The sequence below is a fragment of the Amblyomma mixtum genome, chromosome 3 (assembly GCF_055824585.1).
Source record: "Amblyomma mixtum isolate Tamu chromosome 3, ASM5582458v1, whole genome shotgun sequence".
NCBI lineage: Eukaryota > Metazoa > Arthropoda > Arachnida > Ixodida > Ixodidae > Amblyomma > Amblyomma mixtum.
The window spans coordinates 218,173,385-218,198,039 of NC_143014.1; the positions used below are offsets into that span (position 1 = coordinate 218,173,385).

At 44.6% G+C, this 24,655-nt stretch overlaps 3 protein-coding genes across 4 annotated transcripts in view; 1 reads left to right on the plus strand and 2 right to left on the minus strand.

The window, feature by feature from the left end:
- LOC149353695 (defensin-2-like) overlaps window positions 1-24,655 on the plus strand; it is a 77,628-nt gene that overhangs the window by 16,215 nt on the left and 36,758 nt on the right. The gene's annotated exons all lie outside the window — the stretch shown is intronic.
- Window positions 12,412-14,118, minus strand: LOC149353697 (transcription factor Adf-1-like). Its single transcript, XM_089582731.1, has 2 exons — window positions 13,950-14,118; window positions 12,412-12,599 (listed from the first exon to the last, which is right to left on the minus strand). Exons 1-2 carry the CDS (start codon window positions 14,116-14,118, stop codon window positions 12,412-12,414), a joined length of 357 nt encoding a protein of 118 aa, XP_089438857.1.
- The window catches only part of LOC149353698 (4 kDa defensin-like), a 39,948-nt gene continuing 33,351 nt past the window's right edge, over window positions 18,059-24,655 (minus strand). The window contains exons 2-5 of the mRNA XM_089582740.1: window positions 21,184-21,363; window positions 20,098-20,163; window positions 18,671-18,730; window positions 18,059-18,311 (exon numbers count right to left, since the gene is read on the minus strand). Of these exons, the coding sequence (XP_089438866.1) occupies window positions 18,190-18,311; window positions 18,671-18,730; window positions 20,098-20,140 (225 nt within the window). The 5' untranslated portion in view covers window positions 20,141-20,163; window positions 21,184-21,363 and the 3' untranslated portion in view covers window positions 18,059-18,189. The remainder of the gene's footprint in view (window positions 18,312-18,670; window positions 18,731-20,097; window positions 20,164-21,183; window positions 21,364-24,655) is intronic.

The window sequence follows — 24,655 nt, forward strand, 5'->3', positions numbered from 1 at the left end:
TGGCCACCGCATGGTCTACTGCATCAGCTTAGCCTCCATAGGGTCAGGCAGCTGGTTAGCGCACTGAGTGCAACATTTTTGTCTCGAGTTTCAAGTACGTACACGCGCGGAAGCTCATCAAGTTATGTGTTAAGTTGGGACGCAAGTTAATTTTACGAAGAGATCAGAAACATACCGGTCATTTGGAAGAAAATCATATGAAAGTAAGGAGCAACAAAAGAAAGACAAAAAAGCAATGCATAAGAAAAGTAAAAGTCTTTTCGAGGGGCGAAGCGGTAGCCCTCTTGCGATCTTGGTTAGCAGTCGCTGTGCATTCTGTTATTTTATATTAACACTCATTGTTGGCTGCTGGGTCTATGAGGTCACTGCCGAAGAGTTACTCCCTCGTTTTGTTTTCTTTTTGCATGCACAGATACTGTTTCCTTTGTTAGTTTTCACATGAGAAAGCTAAAATGTTCGGCTACTAGCTATTTATAATCTATTTATTTGCCCACTGTTCAAGTTTCGCCACGGACAACGTAATCTCCGCATGGTCATGGAGAGCGTGACATACTTTTCCAGTTCGGAATGAAAAAAATCTGCTTTGCTCTTCATTTCGACGTCGTGCAGTCTATCATCCAAGACCATAATCCTGCCAGAAAAAGTGACAATTCTTTATGAGAGCGTCCATATGAGGTGCTTATGAGAAAAAATAATCAAATGCAGGTGAAAAAATTAATTAATGTGTTTTTCGAGTTGCATGATCTTCCTTTTAAGTTTTCTTATTTGTGCGAACAGATTATTATATGCGGCGAACGATAGCGACTGCAGACCTTCATGAGCTTGTAGATGGAGAGAGGTCTATACGGAGTTCGCAGCAAATATTCGGTCTTGCTCCTTCTCATCTCTCCACTTCTGGATTATGACAAGTGTGTTAAAATTGTCGCAAGAAGTAATTATGGTGCGGTCTCTACATATTCCCTTTTGTGGTCACACAATCCCAGCAAGTTTCTAAAACATGAACACGCACGAAGCTGTCCTTACGCATTTAAAAGCAAGTGAGGAAAAATAAATGTCAGAATGCCTTCAGAAATGCTCCAAAAATGCCGGGCGTCGACATTTTGTGCGAGATTGTTTGAACCGAAAGCCAGAAGCGGCGAATAGCCGCCAAAACGAGCCTGTGAGACGCCCAGATCAGCAGTCCTATGTGAAACGTCAAAATGGGCCTGCAGCTGTAGTCCTTTGGGCCGCTAAATCAAATTATCTTTCTATGATTAATGCGCTAAGCCGGTAAGCGTAAATATACCCTTTTCGTACCTGCGCCACGGCAAAAATATTCCCTATTGTGGCTTTATTTGCCTCTCGAGGTCCTCTTTTCAGGGCGCTCTCTCTCAATAGCCGATAAATCTTATGGGCAAGCGGCTGACTAGGCGTCTTTGTACAGCTCGATTCCATGATGAAAAGCGAAGTTATGGGGTATAGGAATGTGATGCAGTGTTGGAAAGACGGGAGGAAGTGAAAGAAAAAGAAGAGCTGTGACTTTCATACTCCCACATTTATTTCCAGGATTGACGCACAGAAAAACGGTGGGTGACAGAGGACGTCTCCCACGGATGATCATAAGCGCGGCTCATCATATCACTAGGGGAGAATTACATGGCCAATTCGACGAAAGCGCGAATTGCTGGGCGAGGTGGGTATTAACGCTATATATATATATATATATATATATATATATATATATATATATATATATATATATATATATATATATATATATATATAGATAGATAGATAGAGAGAGAGAGAGAAAGAGTTTCTTACTATTACCTAGAGGGACAGCTGGCGGCGCTGCACTTCAGCCACCATGGACGCTCAAAGCATCATGGGGCGGTGAGCTACTTGTTGCGGGACAGTCGCAGTTTTTCGGGAACACAGAGTGGCACTACTAAGACATTTCATTCCGAAAACGTTGTTCGTGTGTGCGCAGACGATTTTCGCGCGAACGCAGTGTGCAAAAACTATAGTAGTAAAAGCGCATAGACACATGACGCCAATAAAAGGTTTCACTTTTCCGAAATACCATTAAAAAACCTCTTAAAGTATGTAAGCAACAACATCTTTTTAAAACATATTTACTTTTAAAAATGCGTCTGTTAATTACGAAATATTAGCATTTGTAGTGTTCATTACTTGGCCAATAGGAAACCTAGCCATCTCATATTTTGTGCAGCCTTTGCATTTACATGCTTTTCTGCTCGTTTGTTGCAACCTACAGGCAGGATATTGAATGTTAGGACATTCTTAGTTATCTAACAGCTTTATTTTTCTATTATTTTTGGGCCCAAAGTTGTAGTACTGCAGTCGGTAGCTCACCGCCCCATGATGATTTGAGCGCCCATGGTGGCTGAAGTGGTCTCGAGGGGCCTCCATGTAAACTCCCATAGACGGGTTGTCAGCTTTCCCTCTTGGTAATAGTAAGAAACTCTATGTATATATATAAAAATACACCGATATCGACGACCCTTAGCAGAAGCCCCAGTGTCACAGACCACACTCCTAGTTTCGGTTCTGGAATGCAGAACCCAACCTTCGGTTATTTTTCACATTACGCCCGTTTTTCAACCAGGTCGAACACTCAGAAACAGCTTAGCCGTTTATGCGTCACTGCTGCAGTCACAACGTGTCTCAGCTGCCAACCTCCTATATGCATGCACATAGCGGCCGGCAGCCCCGGTAAGCGGTGACGGCAGGAAAAAAGGGATAAGGCGTAGGATACTGTAGGCGCAAGCGCAAAAGCGACACTTAATTCCCCACAAAGTTCGTTAACATGCTCGCTGTTATGAGAAATAAGCTCCACATAGCAATGAGACCGCAAAAAAAACGCTCTCTGGCTGAGAACACATTTCCACGCTTTTGCCACGCAGAGCTCCAAACTCGTTAATACCTGCCTGAGTTTACCCTACCCAGAGACGACATTGCATAAATCGGCTGTCAGAATGATTACTGCACCAACGCTCGCTTATCGAAACTCACCGACTCATCGAAATGATAGCTGAACGTTCTAACAAGTTTCGAGCATGCGGATGCTGTCTCGTTTTCGCAAGCACCGTTTACAACGCTGATGTTGCAACCACCTTATATTAAGCGATGAACGATGAGTTCTGCATTCTAGCAGTGGCAGCCGCCGTGTTGGCTCAGTGGTTCTGGTACCCAGCTGCTGACCCGAAGGATGTGGGTTCGATTCCGGTCGGGGCGGTCGAATTGGATGGAGGCGAAATTCTAGATACCGGAGTAGTGTGCGTTGTCAGTGCACGTCAAAGAACCCCAGGTGGTCGAAGTTTCCGGTGTCCTTCACTATAGCGTCCCTCATAGCGCGAGTTGCTTTGGGGCATTAAGAACACATAATCCTTGCACCAATCTAATAGTGAGAGTTCAGTTTCCTTAACTGCAAAGCAATATGAATGTCTAAAATTCAAAATAAGCACGACTGGCGATGAAAGTGATGATCCTGTGATGGCCACCCCCTGTGTCGGAGCACCTTTTGCCCCACTATTGCATCGGTCGTTTATTTCCTCCTTGTGGTTTACTTGTCTCGTAAACGCAGAAGAGTTCAGCGGCGCCTTCCTGATTACCTTTGTCTAGCTCCCATCGTTGTTTTCACGCTGCCATTTGAACATATTTGCAAACGTTTCAGCTCTGTCGCCGCGGCATTAAGGTACGACATCGTACAACACAGTGAACATGAGTTTTTTTGCTTTCAGGCAAATATTTTTTCACTCATGTCTTCTAATGTTCAAGATGGCGCTAACGTAATCTATTTGGTTTCAGACTGGGTTACATCGAGTGCTTTGTCTTACTAAATAAGTAAAGCTTTAGGATACGTGCGCCTTGGCCTGAAAACGCGTGGGTTGGGCAAAGTTTTGCAAAATATAGTGCTCATGGATGCATTCACTCTGATTCAATTCCGTTGTCAAATTTTTTTCAGGTCACCAGATTTCGGAGCGATATTTAGAATGCAATGTAAGCGAGGACGCGAATCACCAGAGTGAAGACACCGAAGACGTAAATTCTCACAAAAAGTGAAAAATACTTGAGAGGCTACATCTCTTCGATCAGGTACGCCTGAACTATAGGATATGTATGGCGTTTAGAGAGATAGCGAAGATGAAGCGTCGAGCAATTCTGAACTGTGGCGTGGGTGATCGCGTACATGACCCCAGCGTTATTCTGAAGTCAGTGCATTGCACCTACGATGTCGCCACCTACCGGATGCCGCCACCGCTGTCGCAGAAAGCAGGAAGAAATTTGAATCAAATACTCAGCTCCCAGTTCTCGAATAAACTTGGCAGAACGATTAGGCTGTAGTTCCTGGGTGGCATGGTTGCTGCACGAATTAATGTGCCATCAAAAGTGACGAAATTAGCCCCACGTACTCAGAAGAAGGAGGCATGGGATGGGAGAATGAGGTGCGGTGATTCAGTTCTAGAGACGGTAGAAAATATGTAATTCTCGGCCCTCTGACGAGACCACTGTGAACGTAAAAAAAGCATGAAATTCGCTGCAAATATACATAGCTCTCTTTTTGGACAAACACATGATATTTCTTATTTTCAAGTATGTGCACTTAAGCGGAGTTAAGTTTCGGAAGGGTAATAGAGGTCAGCAGTACGCATGCTTGCCCACTATACTAATGGTGAGACTCAAATCAAAATGGTACCGTACAATCAATGATTTTCTTTTAATTAGAAAACTGCTGTATACTCCCTATCTCTCAAAGCCTTCTAGCTTTACTCCAATCCACGCATCCGCTCTCTTTCCTTGCCTGTGCTGTGAGAGCATGGGAAAACGATGATAGAACTGGTGGACCGAAAGTGAATTTGAGGACTCAACACTCAGCCTGAAGCTCACAATAACTTTAAGAGTACTTGTACGCCAGTTCACATCGGCAGCAACAACACTTTCACCAGTGTTTTCTACCTCCTTTGCCCATGCAGTATGTGGATGAATCGCCGAGCATTTGGCAGATCTCCGCGTGTAAGCAGGGAAAGTACTTGAAACGGGCTTCTAATGATGTGGCCGTTCATATGGGACCGTAGAGAAGGTAAATACAAGAATTTTTAAAAACCTGCGAGCTTCTAAGTGAAACTGAATGGTGCTTTACTAATATATTGTACGATCTCCTTTAATGTCAGTAAAAGATTTTGCACAAAATTCTGTCTACTGCTGCTTGGCGTTGGCCACAGCAGCTATTCAGCTGGATATGATCATCACTGAAAGTTACCAGGTGATCATTAAGCATGCTGTAAATTAAAGGGCTACGTAATCGCTTAGCACCACTTTTTAATTACGTCACTTATGAATGTGACAGTTATGCGAACACCTACAGTGCAATATTTGCGGTATCATTGAGAGCATTAGGCTCACTACCCCCTAGTACGAAGCGGGTGACGCTAAATTGACGCCAGATACCTCAGTGCCACAATTATGATGAGCCTGCCTTGCATTGGGTAGTTTCGGCTTCGAGGACGACGCGAAATTCCCTTTACTCTCACCGTTTCTCACCTCTCTATTGCGATTTAACATGTCGTGATCTTCTGGTGAGGGCACTTTCGCGCACGTGGAACTGCAGATCTTTAAGTTGTCGTCGCTCCACTCGCGCTCGGAGCAACGGTAGCTTAGTTATTCTTCCGATACTGCTTCGGATGGTGGTGGTGAAAAACACTCATGTGTTCAAAACGAGGTCCCCTGTTGCGCGAAGGGGCCCATCAATTAAAGCTCCTTTGGCTTTTGCTGCTGTTCTACCAGCCGCCCCTGGCCGTCCAGGTTGTGGTGAGCGCTGCCTCCCACTGCTCAGGGTTGGGGACTACGGAGGCTGCTTGTACTAATTGAGCAACCTATGCGGTGTGATATCACGTGTCATTTTCTCTGCCACAGTTAAAAACAATTGAGAGGCCCGCTCTTCAGTGGCGCGCGGCTTGATGCCCTCGTCATAAAAGCGCACAGTTTCGGGGAACGCGACACACCTACACATCTCACTCACACCTGGAGCTTTATAATATGACACGAGCCACTAAAGGCCGGAATACATGCGACGATTTTTTTTACGAAAAACGCGCCTCAGAAAGCGCCCTGGCGGTGCTGCAAAGAGAGTTCGCTGGGCACGGATACATGGAGCGGAGAACCGGCGGACGCCGCCTCAGCGTGGGCAGACGAACTGAAAATATTTTCGCCAAAAAGAAATAAACAAATGAGCTTTAGAAACCATTCTTCTTTGCTTATAACAACTAAGTACAACAGAAACATTCTAAACATTTGTTTACGATTGACGTTAGCCGCTATTAAGAATGTTTCGGTATTTTTGCGCCTTTTTAAGCGGAGCGCGCGCGCTGGATGGCTACACTGTGTGCAGACAACGAGCTACAGCTAGTACAGCGGCGAGCTTTTTGGCCCGATCTTTCGTCCTCTTGACTTCGTTGACTTCGTTCGCTTCTGTACACAATCACTTTGGGTTCGGAGGCACTGCTAGAGGAGCAGAATATAAAAAAGTGCGCGTAGCTTGGCCAGACTACTCGACTCTCCATGGGGGTACTCCGTCGGCTACTTCTTCTAAAGAAGAGGTTGCTCCTCGCGAAGGCGAAAGAACTCGAAGAGAATAAAAGAAGAAAAAGGAGATTGTGGGTGCATCCCGTATGGGAGGCACGAAAAGAGGAGGGCGAGTACCACACCTCGGTAAGTATGTTTTGGCTGATTGCTAGCGACTGACCGATTGTCCTCTCTTCTGCTTCTCGTCTAATGCTCTGGTGCAGGCGGAATCGTAGCTCATCTCTCCGCTTAAAATTTTTAACTTTATCTGCTTGCGCGTGGCATGCGCATGAGATTTTCCTCCGTTTGGAGAACATCACAGATCAGACAGCTCTTGCAGCATGTTTTCAATAATTTGCGCGTTCGGGGTGTCAGCTGGGCATAATAAATATACGTGGATTACATTCAAGTATGCGCAAAAAAAAAAGTGAGAATAGCTTTGTATAGGCCGCGATTGTGCTCAAAAAATGTGAGAATAGCCTCGTATAGGCCGCGATTTCAGGGATTCCATCCTGGTGTCTTCCAACGTATATTTTTGAACCGTCGGTCACGTCAGCCTCCGCGAACGTTCCGCATGGGCCATGAAACGCAGTCGGGAGGTCAGGACTCTCCGCGAAGGCGTTTATTATTTCACAAGCAGCACGTGCTCGCTGCGCACCGCCCCCGATCCCATGCTACTGACAAGAATGGTAAAGGAAAAGTTTTCCTTCGAGTGGCGACAAAGGCTGTACAACCCTTAGAAAAACAGGCATTAAAAAAAAAAAAGCTGCAGGTCTTCGTGTGATTTTGCTTGCCAAGTTTACTGAAAGTTTACTTTTGTTTTCTGTCATGATTTCAGTACAAACTCATGAGGAAGGACCCGGAGATGTTTTTCCAATACTATAGGATGACTCCGCAGCAGTTTGACGAGCTGCATAGGATCATCCATAGGGATTTGGAGCACCAGTTCCTTTGCAGAGAGCCTCTCTGTTCTGAAGAGAGGCTGGCCATCACCCTCAGGTATACTGCAGCGCTTGTGACACCTATGTCGTCATGCATGTTATTAATTTCTCATTGTATGCAGGTACCTTTCGTCGGGAATGGCCATGAAACAGGTGGCCATGGTGTTCGAGTTGCACCGTCAACCTGTCCAAAGGTGATTCACAATACATGCAGAATTATCTGGAAGTATTTGGAGCCACTGTATGTTCCGGTGAGTACTGCTTGTCTTATTTTACTGCTCCCTGTTGTGGAGTGTAGTAGAAAATGTTGAACATATATATATATTGTTACAGGTTCTATTTACAAATACTATATATATATGCATGCGCGATGCATTCTGAAAAGCCATCAGTTCATTCTGCCATTCTAAAGAGCCACGTGAAAAGTATTGTAGTGGCTGGAATGAAGTATTATGAAAAGGGAAACGAGTTTTGGCTCATAATTAGCATGCAAAACTAGATTCTCCACAAATCTCTTCTTTTTTCTTTCTGCTATCTAGGAGCCAGGGCCTGAGCAATGGCAAGCTGCTGCAGATAATTTTGGCAGGCGGTGGAATTTCCACAACTGTGTTGGTACAGTTGACGTGAAACATGCACAAATAACGGCGCCACCGCTTTCTGGTAGCAATTTTTATAACTATAAGGTAAGGTTCATTTAGTGCATTTGTTATATTATAACTTGTCCAGACTTTGTATTCATACAGGGGTGTTGATGCATATGTTGTGTTATGCGTTTTCAGGGCACATTCTCCATAGTCCTCATGGCTATCGTTGACGCCAACTACAGATTTTTAATGATTGACGTTGACGCTCCTGGGCGGCACAGCGATGGAGGCGTCTTCAAGGAGTGCAACTTTGGGAAGAAGCTCGCCCGTAATGCTGCCAACTTGACGTTACCAGCACGCCTTCCCAAAACACAGACAGTAGCTCGACATGTCTTCGTCGGGGATGAAGCTTTTCAACTGCGGAAATATTTCTTGCGTCCCTACCCTGGCAAGAATGTGGAGCCTACAAAGAGGGTGTTTAACTGCAGGCGCAGCAGAGCAAGGTATTGAATGACATTCTGTTAGCTGGGCATGCCTTTCTTTGTCCGTTATGAGAAAAGAAAACAAAATGCTCACCTGAACTATAGAGTACATAATTTCTAGCATTGTTAGATGAGTGATATTCAGATATGCTCCACCTGGCCTGTACATTTGGTTTCTGCAATTAGTTACTTGATACAGTGAAATTTCGTTATGTTTGGTACTTCTACCTGGAGCGCAAATAACGACTATGCAAACCTTTATTGCAAGGTGACAGATTATCATGGATTTACTGTCTTTATTGCAGACGCATTGTGGAAAATGCATTCGGGATCTTGGCAGCATGCTGGAGAGTTTTGCTGTGCCCGCTGAACCTCCTGCCTCAGAATGCAGCTTTTGCTGTCCTCGCGTGCTGTGCGCTGCACAACTTTTTGTGTGCAACAAAGGACACCTCATATTGTCCACCAGGCTATACCGACCAAGAAGATGATTACGGAAATGTCACCCCAGGCCAGTGGAGGTCAGAAGGCGAATCCGGTGCCCTCCTCGACCTGGAACCCACACAGTCGAGGAATCATAAAGCAGGCGCTGCCCAAGCCAGATACATTTTGCCCGCTATTTCATGAAAGAAGGTGCTGTACCATGGCAGTGGGCGGACACCGGGCTTCCAGCACCTCAGAATGTGTAGAAGGTCTTCGCACATTATGCAACCTCTTTTTGTCGGTTCGGTTTATTGGAGTTTAACGTCGCAAATCTACTCAGTTTATGATGGGCACCGTAGTGAAGGGCTGCAGAAATTTCAAACACCTGGGGTTCTTTAACGTGCACTGACGTCGCACAGCACACGGGCCTCTGTATGTCCCGAATACATTTCCCTTTGGTTGCGCCTTTTGATTAGACGTGTGTTGCTCTTTGTATAAAATTTATGTTCTACATAGCAACAGCTCTTGTAACTAAGTGCTCAACCATTGCTGCCTAGATAATCATGCTTCGAAGCGTATCTTTTTGCTGTATGTGCTTTAATTAGCTGTGTGCTGTACTTTGTATAATAATATCCTAAGTGTTCAACTGCACTGGGAGGCGAGGCCTTGACAGGTGTGTTTGAAATGCGTTTTGCCTAGTCAACCTTCATACAATGTCCCCCTTGTAATATTTCTTGTCCGTGATATGTACCCACTTTCCGCTAAATATGAATACAAATTAGACCTGCTGCCACATTGACCATCAAGCTTTGTAAGGTTTAGGTGGTGTTCCATATCAAACTGAAACGCAAGACAATGAATTGCAGTTGCTCTTTGCTGCCTGCTATTCTGTCCGCTCTGGCACATTGTATTCAGTTCGACAAAAACTTATTTATTGAATAAGACAAGCTGTCTGAGTAGTTGGTGTTGCATCATTTCCAGCAGCACGTAGTAGCATGAGCGCAATGCACTTCAAAACACGAAGGCAGAACAAGCCCTGAACTTCAACTTCAATTCGGAGAATTGACAAAACAGTGCATATATACTCCCAGAAAAAGAGAAAACACCCACCATGATTACAAAATTTTTCTTGCAATCCTGCTGGGTGTTTTGTTTTTTTCAGCGGGTGTCTATGCAGTGTTTTGGCAATTCTCCGAATTGAAGTTGAAGTTCAGGGCTCGTTCTGCCTTCGTGTTTTGAAAGTTCTCTGCGCTCATGCTGCTACGTGCTACTGAAAATGCGTTATTTATTGAACTTATTGTGCGTCTTCAAAGGTATACTTTGCAATAAACTGTAGAAGTTCCTTTTCCATGTGACGTTTGTGCTCTCTTGGGCATTCGCGCAGCTTGTGCGCCACAATTTGTTCAAACAGAGAGGCCTGGTCCCTATTATCTTTGATCAGCTGGTCCACCCTCTGTATGTCTTCGCCCAGCCTCGTTCTGTCATCCCGGCGCCTCTTTCTTGCGGTCCGCTGTCCTTGTCGAGGGGTTGCTGAGGCAGTCTGTGAGCAGCCATTGGATGTGCTCGGCTCCTGGCTGTCTCTGCCGAGGACGCTGCTCTCCTGTGTCGGTTTTATGAGAAAAAAATAGAATTGTGGAACTGAATCTCTGCAAAGCATTTTATATTATGCCGCAAAACAGAGTTCAGGAGAGCAAAATGACTCTCCAAGAACTTGTGCTGCTTCCAGACATGAGCCCACAGGGGCGAAGATGAAGTTCGGCCATGCTGACTGCAGTAACATGCAGTGGTAGTTTTCACTTCTTAAGACCAGGTTGTGGTGTTTCTGGATGGTCCTTGCGAAAAGCTCAAGTGCATTTTATGTCTCTGTATGGCTTCAATATTGCCTGGTTCTTTTGCATATGTGGACCCTCTGATGTCGCACCTTTGCTTAGACCAGCTTGTGGTGTTTCTGGATGGTCCGTGCGAAAAGCTCAAGTGCATTTTATGTCTCTGTATGACTTCAATATTGCCTGGTTCTTTTGCATATGTGGACCCTCTGATGTCGCACCTTTGCTTAGACCAGCTTGTGGTGTTTCTGGATGGTCCTTGAGAAAAGCTCAAGTGCATTTTATGTCTCTGTATGGCTTCAATAATGCCTGGTTCTTTTGCATATGTGGACCCTCTGATGTCGCACCTTTGCTTAGACCAGCTTGTGGTATTTCTGGATGGTCCCTGCGAAAAGCTCAAGTGCATTTTATGTCTCTGTATGGCTTCAATATTGCCTGGTTCTATTGCATATGTGGACCCTCTCATGTCGCACCATTGCTTAGACCAGCTTGTGGTGTTTCTGGATGGTCCTTGCGAAAAGCTCAAGTGCATTTTATGTCTCTGTATGGCTTCAGTATTGCCTGGTTCTATTGCATATGTGGACCCTCTTTTGTAGCACCTTTTCTTAGACCAGCTTGTGGTGTTTCTGGATGGCCCTTGCGAAAAGCTCAAGTGCATTTTATGTCTCTGTATGGCTTCAATATTGCCTGGTTCTATTCCATATGTGTACCCTCTAATGTCGCACCTTTGCTTAGACCAGCTTGTGGTGTTTCTGGATGGTCCTTGCGAAAAGCTCAAGTGCATTTTATGTAATCGTATAACTTTACTATTGGCTGGTTCTATTGCATATGTGGACCCTCTGATGTCGCACCTTTGCTTAGACCAGGTTGTGGTGTTTCTGGATGGTCCTTGCGAAAAGCTCAATTGCATTTTATGTCTCTGTATGGCTTCAATATTGCCTGGTTTATTTTCATATGTGGACCCTCTGATGTCGCACCTTTGCTTATACCAGCTTGTGGTGTTTCTGGATGGTCTTTGCGAAAAGCTCATGTGCATTTTATGTCTCTGTATGGCTTTAATATTGCCTGGTTATATTGCATATGTGGACCCCCCTTTGTATCACCTTTGCTTAGACCAGCTTGTGGTGTTTCTGGATGGTCCTTGCGAAAAGCTCAAGTGCATTTTATGTCTCTGTATGGCTTCAATATTGCCTGGTTCTATTGTATGTGTGGGCCCTTGGGTGTCGTACCTTTACAAAGAGGCAGTAAGGAACTTGAGTGCACATTCTTACCGTCACAATCACTGTAGATGGCATTTAGGACTGCCTCAGCAGTTTCTCCGCAGGCTTCTTCGTCCAACTGTCGTCTGTTGGAGAAGGTGCTGGAAAAAAAATGTTACGTGCAGCTAATCAGCGCACGCTACTTTTCACACCTCAGCTTTGCAAACATTCCTTCATGAACATTTGGAAGCACAGCAGCTGCAGTACTGTCCAGTACTTATTATTGCAACTACTGTAACTTTGTATTTGTTGAACTCCTTTTACATCATCTGGTTGTTATGTAACACGCTTCTGTGAACCCCAATGGAAAAATAAATGGTTTTGAAAAGTGAGCATCATGCTATGGAGACATACCTGCTGATATCCACCTGGTCCTTCAGAAACTTGAGCAGGTGAAAATATGGCCACCGCACCTGCTTCACTGCACCTGCTCCAGAGCCACTCGGGGCGCCATCCTTCCAGGCGCGGTGTTTTTTCGTGAACGTGTCCCTAAGACTCTTCCATCGCGCCTGGGCATTGGAGTCTGCAAGTATAGTTTAATAATGCCGCATTTATTCACCTCAAATGATGAAGAGGGCTGAGGGGAAAAGCCTCACGGGCTTGACCAGCCGTTGACCCGTTTACACAGACAACAGGCGAGAATTTGTTATTAATAAGGCGAGATCAGACTGACAGAAAACGAGTAAAAAGCCAGTGATACACACATTTCAAGAAAATAAAACCAGCCAAGCTCCTCTTGAAAATGCTGATAATAATCCAAAAGCTCGTGGATCGGCGCAGTCAATACATCAATATTATTTTCCTGTAACATGATTGAGTGTTTGGGCAGTGGATAAGCAACCATTTGTTGCCCGTAATTGGTCCTATCAGTTTTAATATGCCTCGGTGGGTGCTGTGCGATATCAGTGTTCCGTTCCGTGTCCGATAAGTTAACATTTCAAAGTATTGAATGCTTTGAAAGAGGTGTTCCTGTTGAGAACTACAGACAGAAAAAATCATCATCCTGGTCGCGGCGAAGCAAAAGAATACTCTGTATATAGCTATCTTTACAGCATATGAATTCTTTCTAGGTTGCTTACATCATGGAGTCCCATACAAGGGGACAGTAAGTTGCATGAGAGAAGAGCAATTTATACGCAAGTTTCATAGATTAAACACAGGTCATCACCACAATGCCATCGAAAGTGCAAAAGCTATCCTGAATATGTCTCGCACCACTTTCAACAACAGCTGTCTCATTAACATGCTGCTAGCTGACCTTCACCTCGTCGTGGTATGGTTACAGTCTGAAATATAATGCATATTGTTGCAAAGCTTGTGTACCAAATAGAATGGCTAAACGTTTGCGTGTAAACAACTACGTGCGGCCAACTTCGCTGTGCACCTATGATCTGGCTTCTTCAGACAGTGCGCGATGCGCCATGGAACAAATGAAATCTTTTTGCACCTCCTTTCCTTGGTGCACGATTCACGGGCACAATTCTCGTGTGTATTTGGGCCACGATTCTCGTATGCATTTTTGGCTTCGGTCGAATGCAAGCATTGTGTCTGAAACGCAGTCCCTTAGATTTCATTCGTTAGCTTAGCGACGCCCGCTTCAGCACTCTGAACAAGCGGGCTCACCTCTGTACATGCAAAAAAATTCTCAGGCAAATAAGTGTCGCAGCACTATCATGTCGCAGATGAGATTCATTGAATCGTCGTAGCATCCTCGAGACCTCTACAACGTGCTTCCGCAGGCATCGCCGTGCACCACCTTGCATGCTCTGTGCTCGGCGGTGAGCTAGATTTCTGACGACGGCAAACATGAAATTCGTTTCTAGCGAGCATAACGATCGACGAAAAACGAACATTCATAGCAAAGTAAACATACCTTCTGGATCGCATCCTACTTCGGCGACGACTTCGGCCCACGCCAGCCCTTTTTTTCTTATGTCCTTGTAGTCTGATCTTGCTGAGTCCCACAATATGGGATACCTCTGCACAGCGCTTATCAAGCGGTCGTTGAACTCGAGGCGAGCTGCCTTGGAAGACATGGCCATTTCGATAGGCGAGCACTCGCGCACGAAGCACAACAACACGAGACCACGCGGGCGAGGCGAGCGAGGAGCGGAAGTGTCAGCCAGCCTGAGCGCCGATTGGCTGCTCCTGCTGGCCGCTTCCGGCGGCCGTCAGACGCCGCGCGTCAAAAATCTGGCTGGGCCAGATCGACGGCGGCGGGCGTATTTTTTGACGCGGGGCGTCATGTGCGCGCCGTCGGGCGAAAATCGACGACTTGACGCGGTAAAAACGCTCCATGTATCCCGGCCTTAACGCGTTACATTCGCGTTCTACTTTTGAGCGAATTTCTAGAACCTAACTATGAAAGTGATTGGCTCGTTTGGTCACATTATCGGCCCCAATTCGTCGAATGTGAAGAAAGGCGATGTCGACGTTCAACTTTGACATGTAGCATTGCCGAGGCACCTAGCTCGTTGAGGATGAGCCACGCTAGAAATGTAGGCAACCTGTATGGGAGATTCTACTCTTCATGCTGTCATGGTTCATGCTTCATGCTGTCGCAAATTTCATGAGCAAGATCAACATTAGTTCATCAACATTTATCTGCATGGGAGACTTCAACACTCCTGGCATCCACTGGCCATTTTTGTCTGCATTTGGTCGCGACATTGCAATTTGTAGAGAACTAATAATTATCTACTTATTGTTTGGACTAACTCAGGTTGTATCTAATGCTACTAGGCTGAATTCCATTCTCGACTTAGTTTTTCTAAGCGCTACTTTGGCCCAAAATTCCTTATCTTGCGAAGTAATTGATGGACTCTCAGACCACAAAGGCGCGTTAGTTTCACGTTAGTTTCACTCCTGCTCACGACAATTCCATTATTGATGTTTTAGCTGATCATTTCCATACGTTCTTCGCTTTCTCAGCAAGCCATTTCTTCTCTAGCAATCAGTGATGTTGTGGTAAAGAATGATGGCATCCTAAACCTTGTATTAAACCTCGACGTTAAGAAATGTACCGGTCCAAATAGGATATAGAATGCGTTCCTGGTTCGTTACTCCATGTGGTCATCGAAATACCTGTCCATCATATTAAGGCAGAAGCCTTTAATGCCTCATCGTTGTAAGCAGCAGTTGTCGACAGAAAATGTCACGCTTTTCAATTCGTCGAAACGATCGTGACGTCACAGTGCGCGAATTTCAAACGGGGCCAATTGTACTTTGGCTACTAACCATTCAACCAATTAAAGGGACCATATAGTGATGCTCCAAGTAAGTGGGACTGAGTTTAGTTAATTGCTTACTTAACCAATTAGCCTAATTAACCTTTCTAGTCAGACCAGATAAATAAATAAAACAGAGAAGGAAATTGGCCGAGCTCGGGAACAGAACCCCGGTCGCCGGAGCGCGAGACGAGAACTCTACCACTCCTCCATGCCAGCCCGATGGTTTGGAATGAACAAAGGCGCGTGTAGTGAATAGGGTGTCTTCGTTCACTCCCATCTTCTTCCCTTCCCGTTACGGCGAGGTTTAGGTGTCCACCGAGATATGAGAGACAGATACATTTCCTTTCCTAAAAAAACAATTTACCGACGAGCAAGGAGTAGAACCGAAAGGGCGATGGCGTTCTATGGACTCCCTGGCAGCGTTGCAAGACGCTGTCGCTTTCCCCTCTTAGAGGCGGGTTGATTGGTTGGTTGGTTGCGACTGAGAGAAGGACGAAAAAGAAAGTGCACGGGGCCTGCCTGCCGACTGGTTCAAGCCGAGCCACCACCGCTGCCACGTGCAGAAAGAAGAAAGTTGAAAGATAAGAAGAAATTAGAGAAAAACAGAGAGAGTAAAGACGCGCGTCGCAACAACCACGTCCGCCGAAGCGCACGCTGGCTGAAAAAACAGATAAGTGGCCGTAACCCGAAGGCTGCAACGAAGCTTAACATCTTAACCACACATCAGTGACACAAGCAGCAATACCACGCTTAAGGCTTTCGCCTCACCGCACTTTAGGTCAACAAAGTGCCCCCCTGAACTTTTCAATAAGTCCTTATCATCTGCTGCTGTCCCTTCTTCATGGAAATTAGCCAAAGTGCTCCCTCTTTATAAATCCGATGATAGGCAGTGCTTGTCTAACTATAGACCTATTTCTCTGACATCACAGTCATGCAAAATGTTGGAACATGTCATTCATAAACACATCATGCTTTTTCTTGAATCCAATAATTTGCTATCTAACTATCAGCATGGGTTTAGGCACGGTTTTAGCACGGTAACACAATTAACAGATTTTACTCATTTTATATCACTTAACCTCGATGTCGGCAACCAAGTTCTTGCAATTTTTATAGATTTTATAGATTTCTCGAAAGCATTCGATACTCTTCTACATTCAAAACTTCTTTCTAAACTGAATGCTGTACTAAATAATCCTCACTTGGTTGATTGGATTTGTAGCTTTCTCTCACCTCGTTCCCAGTTCATATCTTATAATTCTTCTCATTCCGCTGCTGTTTATGTGACGTCAGGAGTGCCTCAAGGCTCCGTCCTTGGACCGCTACTCTTTTTAATATATATATAAATGACTTGTCACATAACATCACAAAATGAACAAGGGAGGGGAAAACCTCAGGTTGCTGGCTCTAGCAACCTGAGGTTTTCCCCTCCCTTGTTCATTTTGTGATCGCCAAGGACCATCTACCGCACCCTCTCTCTACCATTGTCACATAACATGTATTCTAACATTCGCCTTTACGCTGACGACTGAGTTTTATACGAAGTAATTAATGGCCCTAATGATCATCGTCATCTCCAAGAATCATTTGATAGGTTTTGTAGTTAGTGTAGCACCTGGCAAATGAGAATTAATTTCCATAAAACCGTCCTCATCTCTTTTTGTAACAAGTCTTCCGTTTCCCTTTTTAGTTACTCTTTCAATGGCCGTGTGGTAGATAGGGTTTCTCAGTATAAATATCTTGGTGTCATATTCACGCATAACATGTCATGGTCTAATCACATTGATTACGTATGTAATAAAGCACTAAAAAACTAGGTTATCTACGACGCACGCTGCCCAATTCACTAAAAGACACAAAGTTACTCCTGTATAAAACTTTAATCCGCCCTGTTCGTGATTACGCAGCTGTAGTGTGGAACCTGTACAAGCAGTTTGAAATTAACATGTTAGAACCAGTCCAGAAAAAAGCTGTGCGTTTTATATGTCATCGTTATGATCGCGATTTTTCACCCTCTTCCACACTTCTGTCATTGAATTTAACCACGCTCTCCGCCCGTCGCCACACTGAATCACTAAAATTTTTACATTGTATTTCAATTCAGCGGTACTGCTCTCAGATAACCACTACATTAACTTTGAACCATTATCATCTGCAAGAAGTCGTCACGAGCTAAATTTGTTACCGTATTTTGTACGCACTAATTTGTTCGAATTCAGTATTTTTTCCCCGTTCAATACAAGCCTGGAATTCTCTACCTGGATCCATTCGTTCATGTCCAGTTCAAAGTTTTATAACTGCCATCGAAGACGCATAATAGCTGAATATTCCTACCGTGTCGTTAACAGTTCCTTTCTTGTTTTGAGACTTTTTTTGTGTGTGTAATTTGAACTTTATTGTAGTCGCTCACTTTGTACATTTTGTTGTATTTTGTTACCTTTGTTGCGTACTTTGTATTTTGTGTCTGTCCACACTCCTGCCATAGCGCAATAATTGCGCCGCAGTATGTGTAAATAAATAAATAAGTAAATGCATGTCTGCTAAGACTGCAAGTGATAGAGTTTCGAAATAATTAAGCTCAATGCCAAGAGAGCGCCAATGGCACCTACCGTTTGCTGCCTGCATCGTTTTGGTTGCAGAAGGGGAGCTGCGGTGTTGGAGGGAAAGGTGATCAATGCTCCGAATTTATTTTTTTTCTACGTCTTCGGCGGAGTGCGCTGAGTTCTTCGAGCAAGAAAACACATAGCAGATCTCCAGTTTATTGTGGATATTTATTAACAGCATCTTTGGTCACCTAATTCATAGCGACGAGGGTTCGCGTTGTCGCCAGCTGAGTCCCAAGTGTTAAACATTGACCTTGCGTCATGTGTACGACGATGCCTATCAACGCACGCACGTGCAGGTCTGCTTCAACAGCCCGGCGCAGTACCCCGCCCGGCGGCGAATGCTGCGGCAGTGGCGATAGCATGCCCGCTGGTTGAAAGGGCAGCCGAATCCCCAGCGACCTGAAAAAAGCGGTGAAGTTTGTAACAAAACATGTAGACAAGGTGTTAGGGCTATTAAACTGTTCAGATGCAAAAAGGCCATTATACAAGGAAACGTCAATGTGCATTCATTTAAAACATCAAGAGTGTATGACCGCGCTGTGTTTTATCTCATTACTCATCTCCACTCTTCTGTGCACTTAGTTGTTGTCTGTTTGTCAGACAAGACAAACTATTTGTGTGTTTGTTGCCTGTTTGTCTTCTCAGAAATTTACAAAAAAGTTACATTAGCAATGAAGGCGACTACTGCTAATGCCGTTTTCTGTATTGATATTTTTAATATTTCGTATTTTCGATGCGTGGTCTGAAAAAGCACTCACGGACTCTCACGTGGGCGACTTCAGCTTTGTCTTCTTCGAGCGAAGCTGTGACAAGAACTCCTGCAAGAATGCGATGAAACAGCACAGATTAGTATGCCTCCTAAAGTACGTAAGTGTTTCGAAAAATATTGAGTCTTCCTACAAGGTTGATTTCATTTCATTTAATTTCATTTATTTATTTTCCTTAAAGGCCCGGTGAGGGACATTACATAAGGGGTGGGTACAATTTTCGTTGGCTGCAAGTGTTAACACGATGACAAATGAGCAAGAAGATTGTCAGCAAAGGTGGTCGCGAATCTTGGAAAGGATGACAAGTGCGATGAGATATGCGGGTTGGCGGGACGATGTAAGTCGCGCAGGAAAGTGAACTGTGGTAAAATTTGTAGAATAAGCAATATTTTCTCTAGCAGTTATTCTCCCTTGGAATTCCTTCAGAATACTTTTTTTCCGAGGGCATGGTAAGAGTGTTTTTAAGAGGCATCAGTAAATGTTTCAAGAATTACGCAAGAGCGTTAGCACCTAAGAAAATTGATGGATAAATGTTCGACTCCCAGAGTTCGACGTCACGCATTTTAACACATGTGCTTTACAAAGGCATATCTCGGTGCAAGACTTTCTCTGCCAATCATATTTTTTCCAATCCAGCAAAAATGTTTTGTTTTTCGGGGCTCCGAAATTCGAGCACTGTGCAGTGCTCGGCAAAAATGTGGGCTTACTGACGAGAGCTAGATCATTCTGGTAGTCAGGAATAAGACATCAAAGAAAACCTCTAACACTTGTGCTGTCATCCTTATCGCAGGAGTCCCCACTCTGAAATCGAGAGCTTTTTTTCACAGCCAGACAATTCTATACAGAAGCGATTAAGAGCTCACAATTTTCGGGTGGCGCACATGCACATCGGTTCTGTGTTTGAACATAAAGGCACAGTGCCGCTGAAGTTCTCTACACCTCTATCAGCCAAACCACGTTTCATTTACTTTCGTTCGGAAACGTTTGACAGATTCTATTTCGAACTATTCAATCTAGAATGCATAAAATCGGCTGACATGCTTCACTGTGCAGAGTTAGTAAATTCACTGACTTATTTGACTAAGTTATTGTTATGAAGAGGAGCAGGTACATCGAAAATAATCAGCAATACTGAAGAACGACGCTGCTCAGTGCTTGTCTGAATTGGCTGTCGCGTCCTAGAAAAAGCGATAACTATAAAAAATTGTATTATTTTCGGAGGCGTGATTATGGCCTTACGGTGTAAATGAAACTGCAATAGCTACTCTTTAGTCCAGAAGCCCAATATAGTGATTCAGTTTGGGTGATAGTTGATGAAGGGGGCTGAACTGACTTGTATGAATTTCCCCGGATGAGCAGAGAGATCACTCTGTCTGCTGGTTGTTTTATTGGCGCCCTTTCTAATCACGTGTACTCACCTGCAGCCAGGACAAAGATAAAGGCAAGGGCGAGCAGCTTCATCTTTCTTTTCTGGGTGAAGTTATCTGCAACAGATCGATAGCATTGCGAAATCTGCAAATGGAATCAAACGTATCACAATCGGTTCACAACAGAGCATCTGCGCTACCGATTGCTGCACTGTGATAGCTATAGTGAAGCTGCGCCTTCGTTCTCCGTTTCAGCCTCGCGTGAGGTGACTCGCCGGAGCTTTTGGATCAGATGGATTACTGCTACATTAAGTAGCAGGTGGAAGTAGCATTATCGATGCCACTTAGTGCACCAGTCCAGGTGAGCCGGCAATGGGCTATGTATACACCAGAGAAAGTATATCGTGAGGAATGAATTTAAAATTATGAGACAGATGTACTCTTTCGCCGTGTAGAAGCACTATCGCGCATAATTTGATATAAAAAGAAATTTGAGCGCAGCGATGGCCTAATGGTTTCTTCATCCGCCTCGCACTTTGGAGATGCGACTTTCCATCCCCAGTGTTGCCGGGTACCCAACGCTGATACAGTGGGCACAAGCTTTCCTTTAGTCTGGTGCTCGGTTCTTAAAGGGTGAAAAGCGTGGGAAATGGTTCTTCGACTGCTCCTGAATTACACTGTGAAAACCAAAGCTGCAAGTGCTACACAAAAATTCGTGATCACCACCATCACCAGCACCATCAGTTTTATCAAATTTCTCCTTAAAGCATAGGCGAAAGAAGGAGAGAGAGCCCCGCTGATACGGAGTTAAACATTCGTTACTTTCCTGACGCTGTCATAAAACTCCCTAAACTTTATCGCAGCCTTTCATACCGAGTTACACATTCGTCACTTTCCTGACGTTCCAGTAAAACTCCCTCAACTTCTTAGTCGGTTTTCAACGTCGGTATGATCCAAAACACTTGCAGTCAAGAGATCGCATTTCTTGACAAAAATGTTCCACCTTTATTCTGCCGAATACTCGCTAACTCTAAAAATTCCATTTGTCTTTGGTGGTGTTTTATATATTTATTTTCACCTGCCTCGATAGAACAGCCGTAAATTAACAATGGCACGCAGAAACAAGGCGGCACTTACTTTGTCAGGTAGACTGCTTGAAGCCAGTAGGTGCTCTGGCAGTTATTGTTCCCAAGTCCTTATATATCCCCGCGCCTATCTCGGAGCCACAGGGAAGCGAAATTTGAAGCGTCTTTTAACGCGGACTTTCCCATGCGCAACCTCCGCAGTGCTCCCGGAGGAGAAGGTTTCGCCCCGGGACTGCAAAAAGGCAGAGTGCAATTCAAGCCCGAGCCCACTTCTCTGTAAGTGACGGCAGGACGCAATCAGTGACGCGCACGCTGGTCAGCTGGAGGAGGCAGCTGTGATTACACGAAAGAAAAATGCACGAGGAAAAAACCGCTTTGAAATTCCCATTCGCTGCATCTTAGAGCTCGTGGATTCATGTGCAATGATGGTACTGAAGTATGAGAAGCATCATTAATACACGCATTCCATTAAACGGACATCAAATTTGTGCTCGCCCGTTTTCTCCTTTATAATCATGAGCAACACATTAGAATAAATGCAGCACAATGGGGTATTCGCCTAGGAACGCTAAAAATGTATAATTTAGTTTTTCCTCCTATGCTGTTTCGGTTTCACTTTCAGCAACCGAACGATCTTCTGGAGTGTAAGGAGTATTTAGGTCAGGTGAGGCGTAATGAAAACTGCACTGACCGCTGATACATCATTTGTTGTTGGGGGTTGCGAATGGATGCATGGACGGTTGGATGGAATTATTTCTATATTTCTCTCAATAATCTGTGAAATTTCGAGCAACTATCTAGAACTGTTTCTTGTTCTTAAAAAAGAGAAACAAATTTCATTGACTTCATGCTGCCCCAGTTTTGAATCCTCAACTTGCAACTTTACGTCCCTGTCCGGTTTTGAAGCCACCAATCTTCGCATCATTTCTTAGTAGCGTCTACAACTGGTTCCTTCACATTACCTTCGTATAGTGCGCGGACGTGCGCCGCATGCCCTAGCTTGCTGGCAACACATCAACGCCACAGCCGTTCCGGCACCGTGGTCGATTATGCTTTTCCAGACTGCATTCAAGGTACTTAATCCATCCTTCCCCACCACCATGAACAACCGGGCTTTTTTCATAAGCAAGAAAGTAGAAAATCTTGTCAATAACAGGCAATCATTGCAAATCATTGCCTCTAAAGCAGAGTGATGGATTCACGAGCTACCTATTTTTTAAAACTGTGCCCTTATACCTCACGGGTAGGCAAGGCGCACATATCACAACGCTTTACTTCTTCAGTAAGAGAAAGCACTTGCTGTAACCCAGCGTCACATAAATATATGAAATTAGTACAATATTTTTGATTTCAGGCTAAGGTTGAAAAAAACATCTCCTTGGGAGAAACCACTCAAGCACATACTGTCGTTTAATAATGGCCTGCATTTATGTGACAGAAACGATAGCTGAAGTGGCTGCACATACGGCTGATTGGATGTAGCCAAAATGAAAAAAATAAACCCAAGAAAACTCGAAGGGCGCGACACTTAGGTATACAGGACGGTGCTGAGTAGACATTTTTGGGTTTGCGACACAAAAAACACAAAGAAAATAGAGAGGACATACATACGAAAATGTGACATAACATGGTCTCTCATACGCGGTGCAGATATAGACCAGTTACTATTTTTGTCATGTTCGTCGCTGGGGTCTTAGCGCTGTTGCTTGCTGCTGCGCGGAGGAGGCAAGTGCTGCTGGAGGAGCGCACGAACATGACAATTTTCATGACCAAACATTTGTCATTGTCAATTTCAGACATTCATATTTGCTGGTTGTTAGTGAAATGAAACGATCACTGTATAGTGCACTGCTTATTGTTTATCAATAAATATAAGGCAGTTAAAACAATCCCTGTTGTTAATGGGGCTTTAAAAAGTGCGACTGCATCCGCATGTGCAAGGGTGTTTGCCGGATGAGCTAGCGTTTCGGTGAGTGCGGTGAAATTCGATGTGAAAGCGTTTGTGCAGTATTTTTTTGGCATTAAGCTTATGGACTGTTAGATCTGGCCGGGAAATTCAGTGATGGAGCCCTTGCGCAGAATGTATTTTGACAGCCGTTGTATGGAATGTTACATCTGGCTAAAGCAAACTGTGATTGGTAATAATGCAGTTTGATAGACTTCGTTCCAGATAAGGCAAACGTGGAAGCTGGCTCTCAGGCATACGCCATCTATGTGGTCTCATTCTTATGTTCCCGTCATTTTTCACAGCAGGCCATATCTGATTGAGCTCTTGTGTGAGACAAAACGCGGTTTCTACTGCTGTTCCTGCCGGCTGCAATGACTCGGCCCCCGTTTTCTATCATCACCGCTTACCGCGCCGCCAACCACCGGTGCTTATTTGTACAGATGGTTGGCTGCCGCGGTAAGCGGTGACTATGGACGATGTTCGCTCTGCTAAATCTGTCTACCGAAAGTGCATATATTTTTAGGGGGGGGGGGGGGGGGAGGGGGGGTTACATGCAAAAATGAAAAAAGAAACGCTTTGAAGATGTTTTGGTTGATTGTTTGAGTGTGCTAGCCAACAAACGTTCCTTATATCGGTGATTAACACATTAAATTTCGTTATATCCGTGGTGGTGCACTTAGGTTCATTATATACATTGAGTTCCTTACAGCCGAGGTCCAGACACGAAAGTCATCAGGTGTCACAGTGTACAGATTTGTTATACCTGAGGTAATGCTCGAAAGTTCGTCATATCCGAAGTCGCATACTTATTTTCGGTATATCGGAGGTTAACACGATAAATATCGTTACATCTGAGGGAGCATACTTAGGTTAATTATATTCGAGGTATCACACACAGATCGCATTGGTGCTATACTAAGTTCGTTCGTGCATAGCAAGGTGGGCAGATTGCCACCTGCCCACCGTGGTTTGTGGGCGACTACAACTGGCTACTGACAAACGGCCATCGCTGTTTCCCTTTATACTGACCACTTAAATTCTAACTCTTTAATAACAGGACCCAACCCATACCGCTTCCCCACAACAAGCAGAGCGTTAAAAGAACTCTTCGTGCTTGCAAAGTATTCGCTACACAATTACCCGATCACCTTGCCATAGTCGTGGCGCTGCGCTGCGGAGTCACTCGACGTTACCAGTACTAGGCTTGCGGTGAATGTAAAAGACGCCTTAAAAGAGATGCTTTCTGCGCGTGTCACACTGAGATATCCGTCTGGCATGCGCATACATAAGAGATTCGGCCGCCAGTCTCCTTGTAAACAAATCTCACTCAGGGTGGTCACCTACGATGTTTATAGGTGCTCGGGTTGTTCGAGAAACAAGGGTAAACGATAGAAATATCCGTCGTTTACAGAATTATATTGCTTAGGTTCGTTATATCGGAGGCTATAGTGGACGTAACACCTCCGCCGTAATAGACGAGGGTGGCGCTGGGGAACAGTCTCATGTTTATGTTACACAACACTCTCAAAAACAGAATATTCGACACGCGTAGCCGTGGCTCGGCTGGTAGCGCAGC

What these genes read in the sequence shown, in the direction of transcription:
- LOC149353697 (XM_089582731.1), bottom strand. Translation starts at nt 14,118, where the DNA reads ATGGCCATGTCTTCCAAGGCAGCTCGCCTCGAGTTCAACGACCGCTTG. An exon ending in AGTAGGATGCGATCCAGAAG is followed by an intron (nt 12,600 to 13,949) that starts GTATGTTTACTT and finishes CTATACTTGCAG; the next exon opens with ACTCCAATGCCCAGGCGCGA.